The sequence below is a fragment of the Sarcophilus harrisii genome, chromosome 2, assembly GCF_902635505.1.
Source record: "Sarcophilus harrisii chromosome 2, mSarHar1.11, whole genome shotgun sequence".
Lineage (NCBI taxonomy): Eukaryota > Metazoa > Chordata > Mammalia > Dasyuromorphia > Dasyuridae > Sarcophilus > Sarcophilus harrisii.
In genome coordinates this window covers 218,738,475-218,756,049 of record NC_045427.1, presented here as the reverse complement: position 1 = coordinate 218,756,049, position 17,575 = coordinate 218,738,475, and the positions used below count along the sequence as shown (strand labels likewise).

The following is a 17,575-nucleotide window of genomic DNA, read 5'->3' as shown; positions in this document are numbered from 1 at the left end:
CTTGGGCAAAGCCCATAGTCAGGTCTCCAGAGAACTCCACTGTCATTAAAGCTCTGGGTTCCTTAGAAAAATGAGAGATTAGTGGGCGAGGAGGGGGCTTACCTGAGAAGGTCTGAATGTGATTAGATATCAGGTTTCTGACTTGGTAGATATAGCAGAAAAGCTGGTAGTACTGTGGTTCTGGAAGGTACACAGAAGAGCCCACAAATCTGTCCTCCTTTCCTACGTCCCCTCAACCCTCAACCCTCAACCACATTTCTTATGCTGTTTCAGAGCTAGACCTCTGGTGCCCATGGGAATTTTTCCCCTTACTCCCACTCTCAGCCCCAGGTCTCAGATGCTCACTGTAGATGATGCAGGAGATGAAGGGAGTACTGAGATTTAGGGGTGCCTCCATTAAAGATTTTTTTGAAGCCATGAGATTCTTCTCTTCCTTTTTAACCTCTCCCTGTTCTTCCTCCTTTATTTTCTTCTTTTTTTTCTCCTCCTTTTCCTCTATTTCCTGTTATCCAGGATAGATTCTTACCAAAGTGTCTCAGGCTCTCCTTGGATTCCCTACTTGCCTAGAATCAGGTTCAAAACTAAGGCCCACTGTAGGAATCATAAAACTGTGTTACAGGGAGAAAGGCAGAGGAGGTTTTGGTGGTAGATCCATGAAGACTCTCTTTTTTTATTACTATAGCTTTTTATTTACAAGATATATGCATGGGTAATTTTTCAGCATTGACCTTTGCAAAACCTTTTGTTCCAAGTTTTCCCTTCCTTCCCTCTACCCCTGCCCCAGATGGCAGGTAATCCCATACATGTTAAATATGTTAAAGTATATGTTAAATACAACATATGTATATATGTCCTCCATGGACTCTTAGGAGCTAGGATTGGCATTGGGTATTCTGAGTCTTTTTGTGGCCTGTTTCCCACCCTGTGATTTGTGCTCTGTTTTGAGCTAGAACTATAGCAGAGAAAAGGAATGGAGCAAGAAGGAACCTGGTATCTGCTATCTTTTGCCAAGGATTCCTCCAGGAAGAAGATGGGAGACATACTGACATCCTCAGTGGGTACCATCCTACGATGCCAGCAGCGGCGGCGGAGTACGCTGTCTGGATTTGGATTTGGGTCAAATTTGAAGCCAAAGGAATCATATTCCCAGCCTGCATCTTCCCCATGTAGGTCCGGTGACTCCTGTGAGTAGGCAGAGAGATTCAGTCCAAGACTTGGTGGGGCTTAACACAGTAGTTCAGCCTCTTTTGTTATGACCCCTGATGATGTCTCTTCTAGGAGACACGACCCAAAGTACAGAAGAGCAGTGGGCTTGTGGGACTGTGATCTGGGACAATGAAAAGATATGAAGACAGAAAAGGAGAGAGGATACTAATACAGTGAACAGAAGAGGAGGGTAAAATGTCTTATACAAAGTACTTTATGGTTTGCAAGGCACCTTACATACATTATTTCAGTTGATCTTTACAACAGTCCTATGAAGGTGGTTATTTTACAGATGAAGAAACAGGTTCAGAGAGATTAAGGGACTTCACCCAGAACCAGATAGGAGCTGAAGCAACATTTGGATCCAGACCATCGGTGAAACAGAACAGAGTTTTTTAGGGGGGATTGTGAGATGAAGGCCCTCTTGGCTCAAGCTTTTTCCTGTTTACCCCCTTCCTTGCCCATCAGGAGGCAGATACCTTCTGTTCATCTTTGTGGACTCCAGGGTGTTGGAATCTCTGTCTCACCCAGCGGCGGCGGCGCCAGGAATGATAGGTCTTTTCCACAGCAGTCCAAGCTTTGGGGATATCTGAGGGAGGATTTCCCACACCGTACTCCCAGCCTGTAGGAAGCAGGACCTATAAGCCTTTTAGCTGTCCAATGCTAGTGAAGCATAGAAAACATAAAGAAGGTTTAGGAGAGGACAAGCAGGTTGATTTGAATACCAAGAAATAGACCCTGGGAGGTACAACTGGACAGAACTCAGTATTAGAAGTGAGGAAGCTTGGGTTAAAGCTCCAGGTTTGTGACTTCACAACCTATGTGATCTTAGAAAAATCATTCCCTCCCCCCCCCACTCCCGGTTTACAAACCAAACAAATGCAAACCTATAAGCATGTGTTAAGCACCCACAGTATGCAAAGCAAGAGGCATCATGGAATGATGGATAGATAGATGGCTGGTATCAGAGTTAGCAAGATCTTGGCTCCTGCCTGTGATATACATATATTAGCTGTTTGGTTACTTAAACTATTCGTATTTCTGGCAACTTTCCAACACCATATGTAGACTATCTAATTGTATTTATGGAAGGAATTTCTAAACCAGATGTTCCCTATACTGATATAATCAAAGATTTGGGGTGTGTGTATGTGTATGTATATATCATATGTGTACATGTGGAAGGGCATAAAGGCATTTAGGTTCTGGGTATGCAAAAGCAAGATGAACATCTGAAAATCAATCCTTGCCCTCAGGGAGCTTACATTCTACTATGGATGTGAGTTTTTGTACCTGAAAAACGAGAGAGTTGCCATAGATGAGCTCTAAATGTTCCTCTAATGCTAACAATATTTAGAATCTATGAAAGGCTAATGCCCTGGAAGAAAGGAGAAATGACTTAATTGTGAAGTATTTGGAGGTATAGGCAGGAGAAGACAAATAACTTTCCCTCATTCTCTTCTCATTTCTGTTTCCTGGAACCCCCAGGTCCCTTAAAAGCTTAGGTCATATATCACCCCCTATAGGAAACTTTTTTGATCTTCTCAGTCTTTGGAACTTCCCCTGAAATTTCTTTGCATTTACTTATTTGTGTATTCATTCTTTTCTCCTCTTCCTACACACACACACACACACACACACATGAGAGAGAGAGAGACAGACACAGAGACAGAGACAGAGACAGACACACAGAGAATATAAGCTTCCTGAGTGCAGGGATGCTTTAATTTTGTTTTGTTTTGTTTTGTGTATGTGTTCCTAGTGCCTAACATAGAACTTGGCTTGTGGGAAGCCTCTAATATTTATTGAAAGAAAATGAATGAAACAAAGGAAATGAATTTGAATTACAGTAGAGGAGTCTTATTTTAAAACGTGTCAGAAAGAAACAAAAAGGAACAGGACAGAATGGAATAGAACAATACAAAACAGGTTAAGAGATAATAAAATACAAAATAAGAGACTAGACTGGAATAGTACTGTAGAATAGAGTGTAGAATTTTATCTCTAGGACTCTCATCCCTCCAGGCCATTTAGTTTATATCCTCAGTCCCACAAGTAATTACGGGCAAAGTCAGGATTTTAAATCAGGTTTCCTAACTCTTAACTAAATTCGGAGACTTTCTAGAAATATTTAAGAAAAATTCCAAACCCATTGCTCTTTCTATTGTACCACACTTTCTCCTAGACTTAGTATCCCACTGTCTAAATCTTATTAGGATGGGATAGTGGGATTGTGGGATTGTGAAATGGCTCATACTTCCCTCCTGGTCCTGACACCATCCTTCACTTGTTGCTCTGGTTTACATGCTCATAGAGTTAGAGCTACAAGAGACCTTAGGGACCATTTAAGTTTTAATAAAAATAGCTTGGGAGCTGAGGCTCTTCCAGAAGACAAATATTCCCAAAGATAACAGGACCTGCCTTCATTATCTACTGCATCGTTTAACTCCACATTCCAGTTTTTCTTGATGGACCAGCCTTCTGGGCACTCCATGTCTTCCCTAGCCTGCACAGGCTGTCCAATCTATAGATGGGATCAATGGGAAGAAAGTGAATTGAGAAATTTAGAGGAAGGGCAATTCAGGATTCTACCCATCTTGTAGCTACCTTCCTCTATTCCATCTACACCATGGTAACCCTGATTTGTATCTTCTGCCTAGATTTGATTATCCTATCTCTGTTAAAGGATACTACTCTTACTCACCATATCTGTATTTGGGATAGCAGCTGGAGCCCAACTTCCCCAAATGTCCCGTGTCTGGTTTTCGTATACTTCCTCCAGAATTTGGTTTTGGTTAATGTCTGTGTCTACAAAGAATCTGGAGGAGAGAGGTTGACAGGAGAGAGCCCCTGTACTCATACTTCTTGTGTGAGCCTGTGGGTCAGGTCTCTCCCCCACCCTTGGGCCCATATAATGTTCTTTTTGGATTTCCTTAGACATAACTAAGGTGGAGGTATCCACAGTGCCTTTTTCCCAAAGCGTCATAGTACTTCACAGCTTATGCTGTGCTATATGACCCTTGTCCAACCCAGGACTGCCACTTGGGGACTACTATCACTGGATACTTTTCTTTGGGAACTGGGCTGGGAGATGAATCTCCCTCTTCTGATTAGATTATATTGTCCACAGTCACAATTTCTGTGCTCCCTCTCCCCCCATTGGAGTTCCCATTGGATTATACTCTTTCTTCCTCCACCAAAAAAATTTCCAAGTATAGCTTTGTGTCCTGATTAGACAAGGTTAGGTCTACCCCTAGCTTCAGAGGCAAGGTAGCCATCCCATGGCCATACTTTCCACCAAATTGTTAATTACATACTGTATTTCTCATAATTTTTCACTAGAGCACAGTATAGACCGATTCCATAGTGGGTCATAGAAAGGTCTGAATAAGAAGCTGGGCAGGATTAGGGGCTAAGATAGGATAAGATCAGTGGTATATACCTATGGACATTGATTCAGCCTCTTTCCCCTTATTTCCACTGTTCTCTCTGCCCCATCCTCTGTCAGACTCACGTTGTCTGGGGTTCCACAAACCAACTCCCCTGCCACTCCCATCCTGGAGGCACTTGGAAGTTCTCCTTGGGAAGAATGTAGTTTCCACTGGCATCAGAGAAATTGGGATAGTTTTTCAGCCCCTCTGGTCCCCACTTGCCCTGGAACATAGCTTGGTTCTCATACTGATAAAGGTAATAAGGTACATATACAAAGAAATATTAGATGAGGTTATAAGATGATATCCTTAGAACTGGAATGGATGGACCATAGAGGCCATCTAATATAACACCCCTCTCTTTCCCCCACAATGCATCAATTTTACAGATGAGGTCAGGCTCCAGAAAGATTCAATAACTTGCTCAAAAGTAAACAGTTAACAATAACAGAGTTATAGCATTCAAATCTAGATATTCTGTTTTAAAATACAATATTGTTACAATTATACTCCACTTCTCTCATTGTCCTATGCTTAACAACAATGATAATTGACATTGTCAGAACACTTTAAGATTTATAAAGAACTTTATATATATTTGGGGATTTTGCCCATCCAATTTCCTTCTTGATTGCAGAATAAAAGAAGGCAGATAACAGAGTCTAGGTGAGGAGAGGCCCTAGATGAACAGAATTTGAAATAGAAGACATGTGCCAGAGGGCAAAGTGACCGGGGTGAGTAGGTAGTGAAGCAGGAAAGGCAAGGATGTAAAGATCTTTTTCTGGAAGTTTAAGAGGAGGAGATAGGTAAACTCAGGTTTAAGGGAAGGATTCCTCGTTAGAGAAGAGTTGTGAATATCATGGGAGATGACTCTATAAACGATATAATTTGAATCAAAAGGCAGGCAAGATTTCATGAAAAGGAGGAATACTTTGTAGGGATGACATGGGCAGGAGACAAATGCACAGGTTAGACTGGTGAGGAGAGCCAATGCTGGGAATGGTGGGGCTCAGAGATAGTGGGGATCTAAGGCAGTGAGGTAAGAGCAGGGAGCAGTTAGAATACACACAGGCCTTGAAGTATACCAACAGAAGTCACCTGGAGTGAGTGACAGCGGTGTAGTAGATAAGGAGCCTGCCTCAGAGTCAGGACTGGCTTCAAGTCTTGTGTCTGATACTCTGTCCAAGTTACCTAGTCTTTTGGTGCCCCAGGCATCTCTAAGATTCTAAATTATAGAGCATTTCTGGAGAGTTCCCTATACAGATTAATTCACAGGTCAGATTTTTACTCCCTCCCCCCCCCAAAAAAAATCCAAGAGATAATTAATTAGGATAGGAAATGCAGAAGAGAGGAAATGGTTTTGCACTGTACCTCTTCCATGTTTTACTCTATTGTCTAAGGGACTGAGTTTCCTTCCCTTGGCCTTCTGCCTCATCTTATTCATGATTCCTCATTCCCTAAGAAAGATGTTTCTTTCTAGGCCTTAGTTTGCTCATCTGTAAAATGATTTCTATATTCCCCTCCAAAGTAAAAATTCTGTGGCTAAAAACAAGTCCTTTCTTGGGCACCTCATCCTCCCAGATTTCTTTCACATTCTTTTTCCTCCTTCTTCCCCCTTCCCATTCCCATCACCCAGTGGCTACAATTCCCAGACACGCTTCTTACTGTCTTTGAATAGAAGATGAAGTCATTATAGCCGATCTTCGCCAGGTCACTGCTGTTCAAGACACTGCCTAGCCACATGCATACCCGGAGCTGAGCAGCCATTATTCCCTTCTGCTCTTGAGCCTCTAGTAAGTTCTTTGGTTCTCGTTCTTTGGAGTACTGAGCCAGAGATAAGATCCTTCTTAGAGGAGGCAATGAAATGAGGGTCTAACACCTGGAATGAGTCTAGTTTTCTCCTCTTTTAATGGCTTTTAAGTCTGGTCCACCCTTATCCGAAGCTACTAAGCCTTAGTTAACTTAAAATGTTAACTTGAAGGCAGTTGAATCCAAGAAAGCCTGAAGGGCTCTCTCTGGAGTATGGTCACTTTGCACATGGTAAGGAACCAAGAGGCAGCTGGTGAGGGAGAAGCAGGTGATGAATCTACTGCTTGTGTTTGAAAAAACTCCAAATGAATCATCCTTCAGCCACCATTTCCCTTTACAATGAGGCTCATTACCTATGAACATCCTTCTCTACAGGTGCTATTATCTTTTTGTGACTTCTTTCCATTTTAAGAAGTGCACCCCCTCCCCATCTTAAAATTCATTTTTTTAAAATAAATTTTTATTGACATCTTTTGTTTTCTTCCCATATCCCTTTTCTTTATCCTTCCCAGAGAGTGATCCTTTTTTAAAGAAAAAGAGATAACCTTCCCCAAAAAACCCCCATCAATACATAATAGCTAGCATTTATATAGCACTTTAAGTTTTATAAAGCATTTTGTAAATATCATCTTATTTTATCCTTACAACATCCCTGGGAGACAGGTGCTATTATTATTTCTGTTTGTATAGATGGGGGAACTAAAAAAGATGGTTTAAGAGACTGACAAAGATTACAGAGCTGATAAAACACCTGAGATTGGATTTGAATTCAGATTTTCCTGACTTCAGGTCCAGGGCTCTATCCACTCTGCCAACTAGCTGTGTCCTCCAAAAAAATACCTCTATAAACATAGGGATGAGAATTGATGAAATCTGATTGAAACATATTTTTTTCACTTTATTTATCTTTCTTCCCCCTTCCCCAACATCACTAAGGTAAATATATTGACTTCATATACATAGTGAATATTTCCTGCCTTCTTCATGGTTTGATGAGGAAGAGAAAGAAAATTAAATTAAAATTTTAAAAATGCATTATGGTATATTAGATATTCTAATTAAATAAAAATATAGTGCTATATTTATAGTATATAAATAACTATATATATACATCCATATGTACATATATAGAGTGTGTTTCAAACCTCACATTAAGTTTTATAAAAAGTTTGTGTGTATATATGCATACTGTATATATACCACATGTAGTGATATATACATATACACAGTGTGTATACACAGAGTGATATATACATGTATGTATATATGTACATATTTAGTGATATATAGAGTGTTCCACACCCCACACCTTCACTTCCACAAAAGGAGAAGGGAAATGTCTTCTGTCTCCTCTTTGGGCCCAAGTTTTTTGTATCATTTTTCAACATTATTAATATTTTAATCTGCTTTTGATTGTGTATGTAGAATGCAGGGGATAGAGTACTGTTGGACTTAGGAGTCAGTAAGATGTAAATTCAAATTCTCCTTTCTTGTATTACCTCTCGCAGGATTGTTGTGAGCATTTATCTGCATGAGATCAGAAGACTAATATTGACCTAGAGCTGGAAGAGACCTCAAAGGCCATGTGGTCCATTTATAGATGAGGAAACTGCAATCCATTGAGATTACAGAATATAGGAGGTCACTCAGATAGCAGGCATTGAGGCTTCATGTGAAACAAAGGTCCTCTGATTTCAGGGCTGTTTACTCTGCCCATCAGAGCATACTGCTTCCTCAAAGATAATGCCTATAAAGTGCTTTATAAACTTTGAAGCCATAAATACCAGTGCTTATTAAAGTATGGATCACTTGATATAGTCCTAATTTTGGAGTCAAAGGACCTGTGTTCAAAGTCTACCTTTCCTACTTATACCTGTGCAACCTTAGGTAAGTCGTTTGCCCTTTCCGAGCCTTAGTTTCCTGAGATGAGATGAGTTGAATTGAACTTGATGACTTCCAAGGTCCTTTCCAGTTTGAAATCTATAATCCTCTAATCTTCTGACATCTATTAGCTGTATGACTCTGGACAACGTACTTCCCTTTTTTAAGGCCTCAGTTTCCTTAACTGTTAAATGAGGGAGAGCAGGGCTTGATGACTAAGGTCCTTTCCATCTCTAAATATTTAATCTTCAAATCCCTTGGACAAATCATTTAAACTACACATCTCAAGCGTCTCTAGGATTTATCTTTAATAGAGTGACTTTAATAGTTGACTTGTCTAATCTGTTGAAGAGAATTCCTATATGGAGGAAATGATAGATCTTTTGGATGAAATCACCTACCTACCATTAATAATCATAGGGAGAGGGGCTCACACAATGAGATTTGCTCTCAACCCAACTCTAATACCCATATAGGAGCTTGCTGGGCAGAGAACATTCAGGGATGCTGTGAATCATCATAATGAACAGAAGCAGTGAATTGAGTGCTAGATCTGGAATCAGGAAGAAGTTCAGATCTAACCTCATATACTTTGCAGCTTTGTGATCCCTGGCAAGTCACTTTGCTTTAACTTCCTCACCTATAAAATAGGGATGACAATAGCATCTACTTTCCCAGACTGTTAGGATAAAATGAGATAATATTTGTAATATTTATAAAGTACTTTGTAAAACTTAAGGCATTATATAAATACTAAATCATTTATTAATAATTAGTATTATTATCCCATAGGTTATATTCTATATTCCATTCTCTAAATTTCTTTACCCCTCAGTCCCTGGAGGAAGAGGCCAAAGTCCTTCTCACCTTCATGAAGAGGGTCTGAGCCTTGCCACAGAATTTGCCACCATAGAAGGGCCCAGCCTGGGAGAACAGGATGGTATGGATGGGCACCCGGGTGTAGGCAACACGATGTTCTTTGCACAGGAGCCAGATCACAATGTCAGGGATGCCAGACTGAGGCTGATGTGGGAAGATGATAAGGGGTGGAAGGATTGAAATGGAGAGAGAAGGGTTTGGGAAACCGTGTAAGACACTCACAAGAGATTAGGCCTCTTAATCCTCAAGATTTTTACTTAGGGCCTTTATACCTCCATCACCTAGCATAGTACCTGACATATAATAAGTACTAATGAAGAATATTATACCTCCACTAGGCCTTTACCCCCAAAGAAATCAAAGAAAGAAGAAAGGAATCTAAAGTATACAAAAAATATTCATAACAATTTTTTTAAGGTACCAAATATTGGAAAGCAAAGGAATATCCTACTGGACAATGGCTAAATAAATTGAGATACATGAATGTAGTGGAATATTATTGTGCCATAAAAATAATAAAATGGATAATTTGAGAGGAAACTGGGAAGGAGCTTTATGAACTGATTTAGAGGACAGTGAGAACTAAGAGAATAATTCAATACGATGACACCGCCACCAAAGAGAAAAATAACTTTGAAAGACTTTTTAGAACTCTGTTACAATGCAGTGACAAACTACAAGTCCACAAGAAGATGAAACATGTCACTCCCCTCCTAGGAGTGATAAACATGAAATGTATATTTCTGGACACAACTAATATAGGAATTTGTTTTGCTACACTGTGTATTGAAGGGTTTTTCTTTTTTAAATGTGGTCAATGAAGGAAGGAATAAAGGGAATAGCAGGTTAATAAAATTTTACAATGCTTTTTTAATTGAAAAACAAAAACCAGGGGCAGCTAAGTGGCACAGTGGATAGAGCACCAGCCCTGAAGTCAGAAGAACCTGAGTTCAAATTTGACTCAGACACTTAACACTTCCTTAGCTGTATGACCTTGGGCAAGCCACTTAACCCCAATTGCCTTGGTGGGGGGAGAGGGGAAACCCAATCAGTGGAAAGAATCTTAGTTCTGGTGACAGACGATCTGGGTTCAAATTCCAGGCCATCTCCTTCCTCTCTGTAAGAGAGACAAGTAATTTTCCTTCCCTGGACCTCATTTTCCTCATGTAAAATGAAGGGGTTGGATTAGATATCCTCAAAAGTCCCTTTAGCTCCATCTTTGATCCCTGATCCTATGAAATGGTTTGTTGATTGAATAAATGAATGTACCTCTTTTTAAGGACTTTTATATGAGATCCCCTGAGAAGAGAAAAGGACCCGCAGTATTGAGGGGTCTAACAAGTCACCCCTCTATCACCCTCCAAGGAATATGAGAGGATGACACAGCAGATGCCCCACCTCTAGAATCACAGAGTTGAGCCGATATAACCAATTCTCAGCTGCAGGCAGCATTTCCGTGTCTTTATGCTTGCTGTTCATGGCTTCATCTGCCAATTCCTGAAGGACCAGTTTTCGAAGTTTCCATAAATTCTGGTCCAAGATTGTGGAATAGGGTTGGTCTGAAATTTGGGGCAAAGGCCTCCTGGGGTAGGGACAAGAATAGGGAGAAGCTAGCATAACTGTTGACATCCACACCTATCTATTCTTTCCCTCTCCTTGCCTGCAACATACTACTTCCATAAAAGTTGGAAGTTTTTCTAAAAGTTTATTTCTGGATCATACAATTTGACTTTCAAAACACTCTGAATGCATAGCTGGAAGGAACTTGAAAAATGGTTTTTGAACCTAGGATTTTAAAAAAAAATTTTCTCTCTCTAATAAATTTATTAAAAGTTTTTTTTTTATTTTGAGTTCCAAATTCACTTTCTCCCCAGCCCATTGAGAAAGCAAACAATATGATATCAATTATATATGCAAAATATATTTTGGGAGGGACTTTAGAAGCCATTCAATTCAATCCATTCATTTAACAAGGAAAATGAGACAAAGGTAACATAGGCAAAAAATGATAGGGCCAAGATTTAAATCTAGGCTCTTTGAAGTCACCTCTATCATAGGGACTCCTACCTGTCTTATGTCATATTGAAAGCTTCATTCTTCTGCAGAAGAGCTGGTCCTTCTTAACAAAGCCAGCCCTTCTTCCCCTGTTGTATCCTCCTGCCTTCCCTAGCAGACTGATCCTTGTTACCATCCCTATTCTCTAGATATCTCTTATTATTATTGTTTTTTATTTACAAGATATATGCATAGGTAATTTTTCAGCATTGACAACTGCAAAACCTTTTGTTCCAATTTTTCTCCTCCTTCCCCCTACTCCCTCCCCCAGATGGCAGGTTGATTAATACATGTTAAATATGTTAAAGTATGTGTTAAATATAATATATATCATCCCTATTCTCAACCTAACCTTCAATCTCCCTCTAAATTTACTGGTTCCTTTTTGCCATGGTTTATAAATGTGCTTTTTCTCCCAATCAATTTTTAAAGAATTCCAATAGATCCTGCTATCTCTTTTAGCTGTCATTCTATTTCTCTCTTCCCCTTCCTGACCCAAGTTTTTTAAAAAGGTGTCAGCACTGGGTGCCTCCCTCCACTTTCTCTTCTCTTATTCTCCTCTACAACGTAGGTCTCATTATTCAAGTAAAAAATTCTCTGCCCAGAGTTGACCAATTATCTCTTGTCACATCTGATGGCAGTTTTTTTGCAGTTCTTTTGCAGTTCTCATCTCTGTTACTATTTCTGTAACCCTGAACACTGTTGACCACTTCCTCCTGGGAGCTCTCTCCTCTCTGGGTTTTTGTGACATTTCTCTCTCTTGGTTCTCCTACCTGACTGACTGTTCTTTCTTAGTTTTCTTTATTGAATTCATCTCTCTCTCTCTCTCTCTCTCTCCTCTCTCTCTCTCTCTCTCTCTCTCTCTTACACACACACACACACACACACACACACACAAACACCCCTTCATTTATATCACACTGTGTACATTCACCAAGATTATTTTGAGTCCTCTTATATCTCTATATTCTCTCACTTGTCAATCTCATCAGTCAATCAGTAAACATTTATTAAATATCAGGTACTGTGCTAAATTCTGGGATTATAAAAAGAGGCAAAAGTCTCTGACTTTCAAGGAGCTTACAATCTAATGAGGGAGATAACATGCAAATAAACTATACAAAGCAAGTTTTATACAGGATAAATAAATAATTTAGTAAAAAAAAAAAAAAGGCACTAGAAGTAAAGGGGTTGGGAAAGGCTTCTTGAGATGAGATTTTAGTTGGGGCTACAGGAAATCAGGGAGTTCAATAAGTGGAGTTGAGGGAGAACATTCCAAACATAAGGCCTCAGAGAAAATGCCCAGAATTGAGAGATGGAGTGTCTTGTTCATGAAATCAGTCAGATGGCCACATTGAAGTATATGTGTTGGAAAGTAAGATATACAATAGGAGGGGATAGGTTCAAAAGGCTTTGAATGACAAAATATTTTGTATTTGCTCCTGGAGGCAAGCTTCCAAGGCTCAATTATCCTAATTATCATTTCTACATATCTATCCCTAGTCTCTCTCCAGAGCTCTAGTCTCAAATCATCAACTGCCTACTGGACATTTCGAACTGGATAATCCATAGGCATCCGAAACTCAGCGTTTTCAAAACAGAACTCATGATCTATTTCCTAAAACCTACCCCAATTCTGAACTTCCCTAAAAAGGACACTATCATTCTTAGTAACCCAAGACTGCAGTCTTGGTATCATGGTTAATTCCTCACTCATATTGATCTCATATAAACCAAGCAGTTGCCAAATGTTCCTCAGCAAGGCTTCTTGGTTAAATCTCTATTCCACATAGTCACCACCTTTATTACCTCTTGCTTAGACTACTGTAATCAGCTCCTATCTGTATTCTGTACCCCAAATATCTTCCCCCTCCCATCCATATTCCACACAGCTGCCAAAAGAGTCAGACTTGAGGACTAATCTGATTGTGCCATTCCCCCTCTTAATAAATTTCAGTGGCCAGTTACTTGTGCCCTCTAGGGTAAAATATGAAATCCTCTGGTTTGGCATTTAAAAGTTCTCACAATATTACTGTTCTGTAAGAAATGACCAACAGGATGATTTCAGAAAGGCCTGGAGAGACTTACACGAACTGATGCTGAGTGAAATGAGCAGGACCAGGAGATCATTATATACTTCAACAACAATACTAGATGATGACCAGTTCTGATGGATCAGGCCATCCTCAGCAACAAGATCAACCAAATCATTTCTAATGGAGCAGTAATGAACTGAACCAGCTATACCCAGAAAAAGAACTCTGGGGGATGACTAAAAACCATTACATTGAATTCCCAATCCCTATATTTATGCACACCTGCATTTTTGATTTCCTTCACAAGCTAATTGTACAATATTTCAGAGTCTGATTCTTTTTGTACAGCAAAATAATGTTTTGGTCATGTATACTTAGTATGTATCTAAGTTATATTTTAATATATTTAACATCTACTGGTCATCCTGCCATTTAGGGGAGGGGGTGGGGGGGTAAGAGGTGAAAAATTGGAACAAGAGGTTTGGCAATTGTTAATGCTGTAAAGTTACCCATGTATATATCCTGTAAATAAAAGGCTATTAAATTAAAAAAAAAAAAAAAAAGTTCTCACAATCTGCCCTATTATTATCTTTCCAGTCTTTTTTCATATCACCCTTTTCCATACACCCCAGTACATACTGGACATTTCGTTCTTCAGATACATCAGATACTATCTCCATGTTTTTGGACTGTCTATATCTCATTTGCTTTAAGGTTATCCACTCTGTATGTATCTTATTCATGTTGATGTAGTCTCTCCCATTAGAAAGAAAGCTTCATGAGAGCAGTCACTGTTTGTATCCCCAGTACTTAGCCTAGGGCCTAAACATATAATACAAGTTTAATAAATACTTATTGATTGATTGATTGACTTTGAGTCTGACTTCCTGATTAACTTCAGCTCAAAATGGCATGTTCCTCTTGTCCCCAAATACACTACTACATTAAGTGCTTGGCTTCATCCATAGCCCAATACAACTCAACCTTCTAGATGTTTCACCAAAGCCCCACACCTTCAGCTCATTTCATCTCCCCTCCCCAACACTGCCTACTTGCAATCTTCCATTAATTCCTCCAGCAGTTTCTTCCATACTCTAGATAAAGCTGGGTTCTTAGGATTCTGGAATGACTTCAGGGCCTCCAGGTTTGATTTCTGCTCCAGAGAGAGAGAAATAGAATCAAGTTGGTACTAAGCCATTGCAAAGCTATAGAGGTAGCTTGTCCAAAACATTATCAGCTAGTGTCTGGAAATCCTCAGATTTCCAGGAATCCTAGTGGGGACTTCAAGACTCCATGGTAGGGTTCCCTTAGACCATATATTCCAAATCTTGCATGAATAGTACTTTTTCCCTATTCTGTCCTCTTAGCATAGGTGGTAGAAAAATGTAGAACATAAATTCTTTGAGGTCAGAAACTCTTCATTTTATCTGTGTATTCAGGGCCCCTGACACAGTAGTGTAGCAACTAGGTGATGCAATGGATAACAGCATCAGGTCTGGAATCAGGAAGATCTGAGTTCAAATCCAGCCTCAGACATTTACTAGTTGAGTAACCCTGGGCAAGTCACTTAATCTTGTTTGCCTCAGTTCCTCATCTGTAAAATGGAGACAACTGGAGAAGGAACTTACAAATCACTCTAGTTATCTTTGCCAAGAAAACCTATGAACAAAGTCCATGGGGTCATGTAGAGTTGGACATGACTGAACAGCAACAAGGAGTTTGATAGATGCTTATTGAATTGAATTGGGCAGCAGGAATTACAGCTAGGAATAATAATCTAGTATATAACTACTTATATAGTGCTTTAAAGTTTACAAAACACTTTGCATACATCATCACATTTGATCCTCACATCAACCTATGAGGTAAGTACTAGAGAGAGACATTTTTATTCCCATTTTATAGGTGGAAAAAAATTAAGGCTCGCTGTGATTAAGCAACTTCTTGCCCAGGTAGCTAATAAATGCCAAAGGCAGGATTTTGAACGCAAGATTCTCTCCAATCCAAGTCTATTCCTTTCCCCAAGTATTCTACAGCCCTTGCTCATTTATAAGTTTCATGTTTTGCCCTGACTGTTCGCCATGGCTGGAACGCTCATCTCTATACCTCCAATTCTCAGAATAATTTCCCTCAAAATAAACAAGCATCCATGTCTGTGGGGTGACTTACCTGGTCTCTCCAGCTATTGTTACCACCTTCTCTTTTTAAGATTTTTCTAGTTTTAGCTTTGTAAATATACTGCATATACCTCTATGTAAAGTTATTCTCGCCCCCATAAAATGTAAACTTCTCTAGGACCTACATGGTTTTAATTTTGTCTTTATATACCCACTGCTTACTTAGCATGATGTCTGGCCTGGCCTACTGGAAGGATTTAATAAATACTTTTTGACTGACAAATTTAATCCAATTCGCTCAGATGGGACATAGTGTGGTATAATGGATAGGGGACTAGATGGTTTAAGGGTGACTTGCCCTTAAATACTATCTCTGACACACATTAGCTGTGTGATTATGTGCAAGTCCCTTGACCTTTCTGAGATTCAGTTTCCTCATTTGTAAAACAAGGATCATCATCACCCCTATTTTGTTGGGTTGCTGTGAAAATCAAATGAGGCAATGAACATAAAAAATTTTTCAGCCCTTAAAATGTCACATAAAAATTGTCATTATTATTTTATTCTTCAGTGAGGCATCTAACAAACTGAGCTCAGAAGCTTTTTGCCAGAACATTTAATCACAAAAGGAAGTTTGTTTTTTCTGCAGGGGAGAGGTCACTGATTTCTTCTGGTTATGCTCCCTTATCATGTGTCTCATAGATTCCCTGCCTCCATCCTACACCTATTCTCAGCCAAGGCACTTACCAGTCGGTCCCGGGCCATATGTAGGACATTGAGGGAATCCATCCGGTAGCTGACATCCTCCCAGGTGGAGGTCAGAGTCACTACTGGCTTGGAATTATGCCAAGGGAGGTGGTGGTATGAAGTATCTGGGGCACACACAAAAGAAATGGAGGAAATTCAGCATTGGTATCCCTTCACTGATCCATCACAGAACGTGTGGACTATTTCATATTTGCTAATTAAAGCAGCTCAAATAGAACAATATATGTGCTTATATATAAAGCATTTTGCAAGCCTTAAAATGTTACATAGATGTTACTAATAGTAACTATAATGTTCTGGTTGGTTTTCTGGAGGTCTTGGACCAGCTTTCATTTCAGCTGAGTAATCGCCCCGAGAATAGCCAGGTGATAAAGCCTTTATTGTCTCCTTCACAGTCTATCTCCTTGCCTGGGGCTGGACTAGCTTTCTGGAGGTCTTTCTGATGGGACTTGGTTTCAGTGGAGAAATGGAGGACAGGCCAGCCACCATGGTGGTGGGAGATGGAGTGAATGTCTCTCCTCCAGTCCATGTTGACTCTTATATACTCTATTATAATTACATCATCATAGATGTGAATCTTGTAGAATAGGTGTGAATCTTGTAGAACTATATTAAGTACTAAGTACTAAGTACATATACTGAACTAGAGAATTATTAAGCACTATGCTAAACTAGATAACCATTGTATTATCAATTCCACTGAGTTAACACCTTGTTGTAAGAATTTTTCCAGAATTCTGGCCCATTACATCTCCCTCTTTTTTGTTTTAGAACATAGGTGGTCATACCCTCCCTGACTTCTCAGGAAGGGGGGTGAAAACACCAAAGGGAAATGGGGATTCAAGCCAGATTAGTGGGTTTCTGAAGGGTCTCACTTGAAACAGGTATACATAAATCCATCAACATGGGAGGTATTACACAAGCACATAGCAATATATAATGATAGCAACATAAATATAATTATATTTAATAATAATGATAAACAAGAGACAACTTGGCATAGTAGCTTTGACATCAGACCTAAGTCTTGCCTCTGACATATACCAACCAATGACCACAGAGCAAGTCAGTTAAACTGAGCTTCAGGAAACTCTCCAAGACTTACCTAATTCAACAAATTTAAATCAAGGATTATTCATTTAAATTGAAGACAGGCTGAGCTCTATAGAGGAAAGGGGAGTTCCCTAACCAAAGGGATTATTGATCTTTGTTATTGTTATGATTGCCTATTTCAATACATGTTAAGTATTAATAATAATTGCTAACAGTTATATAGTACTTATTATGTGCCAGGGACTATTCTAAGTGTTTTACACTTATCTCATTTGAGATTCACAGCAACTCTGTAAGATAAGTAGTATAATTATTCCCATTTTACAGATGAGGAAACTGA

At 39.5% G+C, this 17,575-nt stretch overlaps 1 protein-coding gene across 1 annotated transcript in view; it reads right to left on the bottom strand.

Moving 5' to 3' along the window:
- Positions 1-17,575, bottom strand: part of FER1L5 (fer-1 like family member 5) — a 65,126-nt gene that overhangs the window by 12,296 nt on the left and 35,255 nt on the right. The window contains exons 20-31 of the mRNA XM_031951483.1: positions 16,162-16,286; positions 14,350-14,450; positions 10,605-10,788; positions 9,195-9,350; positions 6,303-6,461; positions 4,721-4,884; positions 3,911-4,025; positions 3,628-3,730; positions 1,686-1,828; positions 988-1,182; positions 346-502; positions 103-180 (exon numbers count right to left, since the gene is read on the bottom strand). Coding sequence (XP_031807343.1) covers positions 103-180; positions 346-502; positions 988-1,182; positions 1,686-1,828; positions 3,628-3,730; positions 3,911-4,025; positions 4,721-4,884; positions 6,303-6,461; positions 9,195-9,350; positions 10,605-10,788; positions 14,350-14,450; positions 16,162-16,286 — 1,680 coding nt within the window. The remainder of the gene's footprint in view (positions 1-102; positions 181-345; positions 503-987; positions 1,183-1,685; positions 1,829-3,627; positions 3,731-3,910; positions 4,026-4,720; positions 4,885-6,302; positions 6,462-9,194; positions 9,351-10,604; positions 10,789-14,349; positions 14,451-16,161; positions 16,287-17,575) is intronic.